At 35.2% G+C, this 11,312-nt stretch overlaps 1 protein-coding gene across 1 annotated transcript; it reads right to left on the bottom strand.

Annotated features, from left to right (window-relative positions):
* Window positions 1-5,616: 5,616 nt before the first annotated feature.
* On the bottom strand, window positions 5,617-8,872 carry LOC126755480 (endocuticle structural glycoprotein SgAbd-2). The gene is made up of 2 exons (XM_050468070.1): window positions 8,526-8,872; window positions 5,617-6,135 (listed from the first exon to the last, which is right to left on the bottom strand). Exons 1-2 carry the CDS (start codon window positions 8,693-8,695, stop codon window positions 5,898-5,900), a joined length of 408 nt encoding a protein of 135 aa, XP_050324027.1. The 5' UTR covers window positions 8,696-8,872; the 3' UTR covers window positions 5,617-5,897.
* Window positions 8,873-11,312: the final 2,440 nt, after the last annotated feature.

Consider the following 11,312-nt stretch of genomic DNA (forward strand, 5'->3'; position numbering starts at 1 on the left):
AAGCTTTTGCTGCATTTCAAATAAATCAATGTGAGATATCAAATAGTTGACACATGTTTGTACATGCTCCCACTTGCATATATGTATGTGTGTGTGTGTGTCTTGGCTTTGCTATTGCTAGCCTAGTGACTTGAAAGTGCTCATCAAATCTACCGTTTTCTAGAAGGTAAGCAGATTACTAGTCAAGGGCTGTTGGGGAATGCCGGTCACGTGCATGAATCGAAGCAGAAATGCTCGTAACTGTCACATGCAAATTGCATACGAAGTGGCGCAATCACGTTGACGATGAGCATGTGCAGACAGTACACACACTCGTACACACACACATTTCAGGGAATGGCTGAGAACAAATAGCTGATCAAATAGTGTACAATTCTTGTTTTGAATCGCATTATTTTAAGCACCGGTTGAATTGCCCGTTTGCTGTTTGGTGCTAGGCGTTGCCGGCAGATCCACCTGGCGTACAGTGGCGGTCGTTGGTCTTTTAATGGTGTGCCAATATCAAATACTGATGTATGTATGTCAGTATTTATAAAATTTACTTTTATTATTTTGTACAGTTATTCAATTTGGTTGTTGCCAGTTGCGGATCTAAAATTATGCTGCTTGGTAGCGCTTCTGCAGTGCTTGAGGTTTTGTTTTTGTAAACTCAAAATATTGCATACATTTAGGATGACTTTGTTTGGAGTTAGTGTCAATTTGGTGCACTTTACGGTCGGGCTTTACACTTTGCACATGAAAACGAAAACAATATATCAAAGTAAAATTTTTAATAATAACATAAAAAAGTAAAAATAATAAGAGAATAAAATATTACGAAAGTCGTAGAAAAAACGGTAAGATAAAAAATATTTTTCAATTAGAAATGTAATTAATGTGAGCAAAGTAACTCTAGCGTGGTAAATATAAAAAGGCGTCTTCGATTCGCCACTTCAGTTTGAGCTTCATATACAGAGTTTGATCCTGTCAAACCTTACTTTATGTATCTATCTTTATCTTAGACGAAGCAAAAGCTTTGAAAAAATAAGTTGACCCAAAATCTAAATTTCCAGTATGTCTCTCTTTATACATATATTCATAACTTTTATACCCTCAATAAGGTTTATTAAGTTTGCCGCGAAGTTTGTAACACGAAGAAGGAAACATCGCAGACCCTATAAATTATAGAACGGATGATCCATTAGAGGAGTCTTCTTTGACAGATTGCGAGTGCGTCCTGTCAAGCTGTCAGGCTATTTTTATTCAATATTGTTTGGCACTTCATCATGGAAAATTTTCAACTATATTACGAGAATTCACCTTCTGTAAAGAATGTGTCTCGTGCCCTACGCACAACTTTCGGTCAACATAATCGGCCTACTGAGCTTAGTATTCCCAACACCATCACTCATCTTGAGACCCAGCATTCATTATTGGATAATATTCGACCGAATAGATCACGTCCAGAACGCAGTGAAGAAAATATAGCAGCCGTAGATGAGAGTGTACACGAAGACCCTGGAGGGACCGTTATACATGGATAAGCGACTTCACATAACACGACGAAATATAATCCAATGGTGTTAAATCGCGTGACCATACCAAACTGTGACTTTTTCGGGTTGCAACAGTGTCTGAACAAAAGCTTGTGAATTATCGTCAGTCCAAATGCGACAATTAGGTCCGCTGAATAAAATTCTTTTGAAAATTGAAACCGGTGGGCATCTCGTTTTGACCCCGTTCACCGAACGTGCGATGTACCTTGATGCAAGGGTTTCATTAAATGGATGTTCCGATTAATGCGTGCGATGGCCGAAAGATCATTTGCCTTTTTCGATACCCTCCTCCACAGCATAAACATGGACTGAGGATGCGATTTCACACGACAAAATATAGTCCAATGGTGTTTAATCGCGTGACACCAAACTGTCCGTGCAAATTTTTTCGGAGTTCGTGGATGGGCGTAAACTTATAAAGTGCAATAACTAAAAATAAAATATATAAAATCGTAACGATGGTTTAAAGCTCACGTAAGTGTGAATTGAGCGCCATTAACTTGAGATTCCAAATGCGATTTTATTAGGCAGCTCCGCTTCCGATCTTAAAAGTATCTTTTGAAAACATTCCTGTGAAGGCGAGCGGTGGGAATCATTCCTCCCCAGGGCTTTGACCTGGAACTCGCCAATAAACGCGCGATGTACCCGCAAAGTTGCAATTCACACCTTCACGATCTTAGGATGGGAAGTATATAAAGTATTTGCAGACAAAAGAAGAGAGATGCGTGAATGCGAAGAGCTTGACAAGCTGGCCGACAGGGGTAATGCTCAAAAATTCTAGGAAAAGATGTGTCGACTAATAGAAGATTTCAAGACCGCTTACTCTTGTAGAACACCCAGAGATGATCTAGTAACGGATGGCCAGAACATACTAAAGTTATGGAGGGAGCACTTCTCCAGCCTGCTGAATGGCAGTGAAAGCATAACACCAGGAGATGGTAAACCCGATTCCAAAATCGATGACGATGGAGCAGATGTGTCATTGCCCGACAAAGAAGAAGTTTCAATAGCAATTACACGTCTGAAGAATAACAAAGCGCAAGGGCCGATGGATTTCCGGCCGAGATATTCAAATATGACGCTGAAGAACTGATAAGGAGCATGCATTAGTTTCTTTGTAGAATATTGTCGGATGAAAGCATGCCCGATGGTTAGAATTCAAGTGTGCTCTGTCCAATCTACAAAAAAAAGAGACCCAACTACCATGAGATAAGCGTTCTTAACATCGCATACAAGGTTCTATCGAGCGTACTGTGTGAAAGACTGAAGCCCACTGTCAACAAACTGATTGGACCTTATCAGTGTGGCTTGAGGACCTGGAAAAACAACAAATGACCAGATATTCAAAATGTTGCAGTTGATAGTCATAATTTCGAAGTCGTAGATAATTTCGGCTATCTTGGAACCAGAATTAACACCAACAACAATGTCAGCCTCGAAATCCAACGCAGAATAACTCTTGCCAACAGGTGATACTTTGGACTGAGGAGAATTGAGAAGTTGAGTTCTCTCTCGACGAACTAAGACCAAACTCTACAAGTCACTCATCATCTCCGTTCTTCTATATGGTGCAGAAGCATGGCCGATAACAACATTTGATGAGTCGTCGGTACGAGTTTTCGAGAGAAAAGTTCCTCGGAAAATTTATGGTCCTTTGCGAATTGGCGACGGCGAATATCGCATTCGATGGAACGATGACCTGTACGAGATATGCGACGATTTTGACATAGTTCAGCGAATTAAAAGACAGCGGATACGCTGGCTAGGTCATGTCGTCCGAATGGATGAAAACACTTCAGCTTTGGGAGTATTCGCCGTGGAAAGCAGAGGAAGAGGAAAACCTCCACTCCGTTGGAAAGATTAGGTGGAGAAGGACCTGGCTTGGTATCTCGAATTGGCGCCAAATTGCGAAAGGAAGAAAGGACTGGCGTGCGGTTGTTAACTCGACTAAATCCGCGTAAGCGGTGTTTACGCCAGTAAGGAAGAAGAAAAATATTGCGTATTTTCGCCACGTGTAAATTAATAGACTATTTTTTGTACCTTTTTAAATTAAGTGTCATTAAATTGTTAATGGCGCAATTTCGATGACCTGTATTTTCAATGCTTATAGAAAAATAATTCCAATGACAATAAGTAACAGTAAGACAGATTATAGATTTTACGCCACTCTGATTTAGAGGTATACAGGTTACCAATTTGTTTCGAAAAACAGGTTCAACAGTTCAAATTCCCATAAAAAATGAATAATAAAACTTATCGTTTACTTGCCGTTGTCATTGCATTTGACGTAATGAATTACCACTTTGTCAAAGTGTAAAGGAAACAAAGAAACCGTCGAAAACTTAAAGAAATTCTCATTTTATATGCGCCAATTGAGCAATAAATACGATCATTCATTCACTATCTTAAAGCTACCCGTGGCAATCTTGTGCTATATGACAAGTATTGATCACTAAACATGTGGAAAATGGATCAAATGGACTTACACACTTTTTTGATACTGCGAACTATGAATTTATGCGGTAAGTGGGCGGGGCATCACTTGATTTCAGTTTAACCGCGTTGAACTTAAAGTTTAATATAATATGATTAACCATCATTTACATGGATATAATGTATTAACCACAACAAATTGAGCATGCGCGTGTTTATCACTGAGTAACAGCGAAACTGGCACGCGTTGCTATTAATAAGTCTGTCATAGAAGTAAGTTAAGTAAATCATCATAAGCGCACTTAAAGTGCAATAAACTATATGTGACACATCAAAACTATAACATGAAACCTCGAAATCTTATACTGTTATTCACCTGCACATATTATATATGTGTATTTTCCATTATGCGCTGATGCTTCCAATGGCAGATGACATATCAATAACGCGATATGGGCGAGTCAACTGAAGTAGTAAAATAAATAAACCGCAAGTGCAGAAAAGTCCCATTTCGGCGCAACCACAAGTCGTCCAAAGCTACAGCACCCATAAATATATAAAAATATATTTACAAGTTTACATATATATGTATTCATATATATACATATTTACATAATATTATTTAACAGCACATGCGCATGCTCATTGAATTTACTAAATGGCGCGATCATTGTCAACATCAGCGCAGTCACACTTGCTAGTAGCTTTGGCCTTTTAGTGGTGATAATGTGACAACAAAAACAAATCACATACTCACGCGAGCTATTTAAACGGCATTTGGTGAGTGAGCATCGCACTTGTCAATGGAATGCCGGTGAAGCGATTGAGGCGTAAGCTCGCGTAATCGTTTAATAAATATGCATACGCGTGTAGATAAATATGTATTTGTATTTTTGTAAATATTTTTAATTTTTTTTTATATTATTTATTGTTTTTTTTTTTTACTGTACTACAAGGACAGTTTTTGATGGCAATTTAATAGTTATCCAAAAATACAAATTCGAGGAAATTTTTGTGTGAAGCTGCTTGTGCCGCACACACCTACATATTGCTATCATTATGATCAAGGTTCAAAAAATTAACATATAATTGGTTTTTCATTCGAGTAATTTTATCTGGCGGTTATTTTATCTTTTAGTACTCGGAATTTCAGAAAATATGTGTGTACTTAATAGCTTTCAGCTTTCAGCAATTTTGAAGTATACTTACCTATACCCTTCAAATTATGCATGTATTTATGTATGTAATACATATAGTATATATATACTATATACATATGTATATACTATGTATTATATACAATATTCCACCATAAATGAACACCCAGACCTGGTTCTCTATTTTATACGTAAAAATTACCCTTATTAGGAAATAATAGAATGTTCTAATTAAAAATTAGTATATATCCGCATAGGAAAATAATAAATAATTAATTAACTATTTTACTATAATTAATTACTTTTAATTAGTTAATTTTTAGTAAATAATTTTAGTCACAATTATTTTTAATTAATTAATTTATAATAAAAAAATTAAAAATATTTTTTACCATACCACATACCTCACCCTGTATATGGTTCGAACCGCACGTTCGCTTCACCCTAGCATATGCTTTTGTTTACAATAAAAATCACAACACATGCATACATATTTTTAAAGTCAAACTTTATTTCGTTTTCACATAATTTTATTTATCATTAAATGGCAGCATTATCGTTTCTTTATTTAATTACTTAAAGTTATGCAACTATTGACTTATGGTTTATTAACCTTTTCGCTTCTAATTAACTTAGTTAAATGTAATACTTATTGTTTACAACTTATTTCATTACTTCCGCTTTTATTTGTGCTTTATTTGCTTACTGTTTTGTTGTTATTATTTTTCAGTGTTTTGTAGCAAATAATTATGGTTTAAAGTATTTGCTGGGCTTAAGCTGGCGGCACTGGCAAGTGATCGCCTTGTGGCTGGAAGCCGTTCTCATCGGCTACATAGCGCAGTGTGATGATGTTGCCCTCGGGATCGGAGTATGAGTACAAGCCGGTCTGCACCAACACCAACTCCTCGTGTTCCTCAATTACCTGACCGTCGGTGGATTCCTGTTTTGGTACAACAATTTTCTTCAAATAACCAGCATTTTCGACTTTGATGCCATTGGAGGTCTCGTAACTAGTAGCGGGAAAGAGAGTAAAATTTGCATTTTATATATAAATTTTACAGATAGCAATGTTCTTTTGTAATATTTCTATAAATTGTATACGAAGATCAACAACAGTAATTTATGTTTGATTTTTCAATACCATCAGGCTTTGAAAAATTTATTTCATTGTTCATCATTTTAGTTTACATTCTTTACTTGTAATTTATAGTTTTTGAAGAAAGCAAGTTTTCTAAAATACTGTCTAAACGGAGGGAAGGTATTAGATATACTGGTGCTAGGTTTAAAAGGTTAGCAAAGAGAGAGGTTACTTTTAAAATTAGTCGAGTTATTAGAAAATTCCGTAGCTGAACATAAAATACTATTATGAGAATACGATTATTGGCTGTACTATTCAAATGGAATTATCAGTTACAATATTAATTTTATATATTTTTTTTATAAGTAAGAAGCTCTTTTCGTGTTCTGAAGCAATTTGAAAAGCGGATACTTCTTAGTACCTAGTAGTACTAGACAATCGTTTGAATTTCTCCTCTTATTTGTGGTTTTCTCTAGTATGAGTTCTGATTTGAGAGAGAGAGAGAAAAAAGTTTTTTTTTGCAGCAGTAAATTTGTAGGTTTGTCATTGTCTGTTAGGGCTCTATGAGGATTGAATACTTTCTTGATGTAGCACTGGGCACTGGGATCGGACCACTGTCCTACAAAGTGATAGCACACACCTCAAAGCACCAAGCATGACTGGCTTTAAATGACTTTTCTTTACAGACAGTTATGAGTAATGACTATATATAAGATTTATTATATAAAGGCAATAAATTCCTAAAAAAATTAATACATCTTAAACAAAATAATTGTTAAATTTTTCATACCTAAATGATAAATATTGGGGATTTATTGTCCTTATATAATTAATGTTTAAAAAAATATATTATTGTTTATTGAAATCTCTCTCTTAAATATGGAAACTCTAACAGTGTTATTGCTAGCTATTAAAGCATCAACAACAATTTTTTTAATTTTTCGACTAAATTTCAGAATTAATTTTTTTGAATTGAATTGAATAAAATATAGAAAAATTCCTGAAAAAATTTCAAAAATTCTGAAAAAATCATCGGTAATTTTTTGTTTTTTAATATTTTTGAATATACCTGAAATGTTCCTTTTTTTAGAAAAAAATAAAAAAAAAACTTTCTCAAAATTATAAAAATTCTAATTGTTTTGCATATTATTAATTTATTAAAGTGAAGTTTTTTATATTTATCGAAAAAATTTTAGAAGAATTCGTGGGAAATGTATTTAAAATATTTTGAAAAAACTCAATATATTTAAGGATTTTTTTTCATATTTCGGAATGTTTTCAAAATGCTCATATTTTCGGGAAAATATGTTGGATAATATTTGGAAACACTAGCTTAAGTCGGCAAATTCGTAACTTAAACTTTTCATAAGTATGCAGGTGAAGGTAAACCGATATAATAGAAACCCCACATATTGAAAAAATTTTGAGTTTTGGCTATAACATGGCTATATCTGACACCGGAAGCTATAATATACATATGTCATATGATGTAAAACACTCATTTTTTTATGATATAGAAAATTAATAAATTTTCAAATTTTGCAAAACACTAACTTCGCCTTAGTCAACTTCGTTTGTTTTATAATATTGAAACTGAAATATTTGTTAATGAAATAATCATGAAATTCGCTAACGAAATAGAATGTTAAGCTGGTTTTAACTCTCTTAAGTTCGAATATGATAACAGAATATTATGTAGATTATAGTAACAGAATTTTCAAAATTAATTACTGCAATTTTTCATATGAGCTGCACAAATACTGACAAATTAGTAAGTAATTAAAGAAATGTATTAATTTCACGAATTTTCAAAAGTAGCCATAGTTAAGCAGATGCTTTGTTTAGAAGTATTTTGGTTAGAATTTATCGCCAGACAATATTTGCATCTTTTGACATATTTATCTATTTGTAATTTATCAATTTCCGAATTTATTTTCACTGTTTATATTTTTGACTATATTAATCAATGTTTGAAAAGCAATTGGTATTGCAAACTTGATTTTAAGGTATATTTTGCATTGTAATTAATTCAATTTCAAGGAGAGGTGGCAAAAAAAATTTGTATGCAAATTTTATATCGGAATGTTAAGCCTTTTTATAGCACAGAAATTTATAAAATTGAAAATTTGAGAGATAAGATCGCTGTTCTCAATTCAGTGAAAAATATTTATGAGTAATTATGTCCTTATTATTATTATGAACAATTGTTCTTAAAAGAAAGACTTTCAAGAGCATTCAAGAGCTTTAAATTCTACGCCTATAAAATATTGTTTAACCATTTCAGAAATCACACACACACACACACATTGACATAATACACACCTGTTATTGTAGCTGCCATCTGGATTGGTGACATCGACTTGTTTGAGTATTGTGGCTGGTGTGGTTGTTGTGGTGACAGCCGCACGGGCAGCAGCTTCCTCCTCAGCAGGACGCGCCAAGACAATAGCGAATAGAACCGCCGACAACAAAACAATGGCAAACTTGTACATTTTTAAAATATAATTTATTTTTACTTTATTAAAAATTGTTCCGCGTAGCACACTTCGTTTCGTTTGCTTGAATGCTTGAATTTAACTTTCAGTAATTAACTTTCACAACTGAGTTTCTGATATCCTTTTGTGCCGTGTGACGGTGAGCGATTTTGTAGTAATCCACTTGAATGTCGGAAATGCTATTTAACAACTGGCTGACAGGTACTTAACAGCAGCGCCTTTTTATATACGAAAAGTTTCTTGAAGAATCGCCATAACGCATGTGAAGTACACAACGAAGAATCGCGGTGAATAATGAGAAAAAAATAGCGAAAAAAGCGAAAAAAGCGAAGCGGACTCCAATTACCGGCGTACTGTATGTATGTATATACGTATGAGTACATATGCATATAGTGGTGCGTGAGTATGGGTGACGGCGTGCGTGAGTGCCGGCGAGACAAGGGAAAGATGGGCGCGATAGATAAGAGATATGATGACTACCACTACCACGAAAGGCAGATCTAAAATGTGCGTTTGTATGTATGCATGTGTGTGTGTGTAAATGGCACTAACCGCAAAGGTAAATAATCGCAAACAGCAAATAAATCGTTAACATGTATGTTTGTTTGTGCGGCAAAATAGTACTGTACTCGCGAACATGTGCGAAAGCTAAGCACAATTTACATAATTTAGTTTATTTCTGTTTTCATTAACTTTATTTCGTTCGCGCAGTTTTCTGTGAACTGCTCCTTTTTCGGCGAATGTGTTGAAAACCCAGAAATGATGAGTAACCCTAGGCATAAAGGAAGGAAAGGCTCAATTACAACAACAATCAAGCGCGTACAAATTGTGATTAGTCGAAATTGTGTTCGTCATGCACCCGATGAAATGCTGAAATTATGTTTCTTTTCTTTCGATTTTTTTTTGATTTTTTTCGTGCACACGCATTGTTATTATAAAGTCCATCGTCTGCTGGACCTACGAGAAGGCATTACGTGCATAAATGTTGGTTACAAAAAAGCCGTTGTTCAATTCATTAAATAATTTTTGATAATAGGCTGGCCAGCCCGAATGGCAACAGCTTCAGTTCGGAAGCAAGCATATGATTTGCTGTTTTTGGTTGAAATATGTAAGCCGTCAAGGTGTTTCCCATGGGTTGATAAATAACAGTGCTTGATTAAATTACGTAAATTAGATGATCGGCGCTATTGTATGGCGCTTACAGAATGTGGGTCATAAGTGTAAAATTCATATTACGTTTGCAAAAAGCCAATTTCAAATTAGTTTCATTTGAAGGTGTATGTATGTTTTCAATTCATACGCACATGACAATAAGATACATTTCTTTTGTGAATTGTACAATAAAATATAATATAAATAATAAAAACAGTAAAAAAGAACAAGAAACAAATAAAAAGTCCAGATTGTGAACCCAATATGTTGTCTAAGTCCATATCATCCAATTTGGGCCATTCACGGTAACGTGCCGGTCTTGATCATCACGGAAGAAGTACGGCCCAATGACGCCGCCGGCCCATAAACCGCACCAAACCGTAATTTTTTCGATGGTGACCAATGGGATACATGTGGATTAATGCCTGACCAGTAACGCATATTTTGCTAATTGACGAAGCCATTCAGCCAGAAATAAGCCGATGAGGCATCGATAAAGATGATTTTTTGATGAAAATCTGGTGGTCAAGCGGCTTCAGCTCCTGTGACAATTTGATCTTGTAAGGGTTTTGGTCAAGATTTTTTCGCAAAATTCGTCAAAACGACGTTACAAAGATGTCCAACGCTTAAGAACGACGTGCGAGAGGCTAATTTGGGTCTTCCTCAATTGATGCGCCAGCGCCAGCAATATTCTCGACACTACGGGCACTTATTTATCTCACCAGCCCGGGATCATTTTGTACTGTGCCTGTGGATTTTCCACTAGACGCTCAATTGTTGATCTGACCGTCCTGAATATGACGATGATAAATTGGACATAGCGCTTTTAAAGTTGCGGCCGGTAGTAAATTTAAATATTTTTGCCTCGCTGTTGGATAGATATACGATCCATAATGAAATGGCAAACCTTACTGAAGAGAAATAACAAAAGAGTGGGAAAAAATATGGCGTTGTTTGCTGTCTCTATTGGTCTTCTTTTGTACCGTCGTTTCGAAAAAAAAACCACTGAGTTACTATTGTCAAAAGAGGGTTCTCTCTGAATTTCAATCGTAGAAGTATATCCCACCCAACCAATATTTTCGATCAACAACTACTATACAAGGTGAGTTCCAAAGTAAACAGGACCTTTTGAATCTAGCGTCCCTTGGTGGTGCCATCTATATGTTGACTAGTGCGTTAGAATCTGCTGTCCTCATCGATTGTCCAGTGAGAATTTTATGATATTTCATCAATTGGAAGTGAAGTTATTGCATTTTAAGTATCAGTATGTTTGTGTTATATGTAGGTGCGAAAATGAGCTTCGAACAAAGAGCCAACATTAAATTTTGTTTTAAAATTGGTAAAACTTTTACCGAAACGTTTCAATTGATTAAACAAGTTTATGGCGATGATTGCCTATCCCGTAGCAGAGTGCACGAGTGATTTTTACGTTTCAACCATAAATGACGATCAACATGTGGGC

The sequence above is a fragment of the Bactrocera neohumeralis genome, chromosome 4, assembly GCF_024586455.1.
Source record: "Bactrocera neohumeralis isolate Rockhampton chromosome 4, APGP_CSIRO_Bneo_wtdbg2-racon-allhic-juicebox.fasta_v2, whole genome shotgun sequence".
Classification (NCBI taxonomy): domain Eukaryota; kingdom Metazoa; phylum Arthropoda; class Insecta; order Diptera; family Tephritidae; genus Bactrocera; species Bactrocera neohumeralis.

What these genes read in the sequence shown, in the direction of transcription:
- LOC126755480 (XM_050468070.1), bottom strand. Translation starts at nt 8,695, where the DNA reads ATGTACAAGTTTGCCATTGTTTTGTTGTCGGCGGTTCTATTCGCTATT. An exon ending in GATGGCAGCTACAATAACAG is followed by an intron (nt 6,136 to 8,525) that starts GTGTGTATTATG and finishes TCCCGCTACTAG; the next exon opens with TTACGAGACCTCCAATGGCA.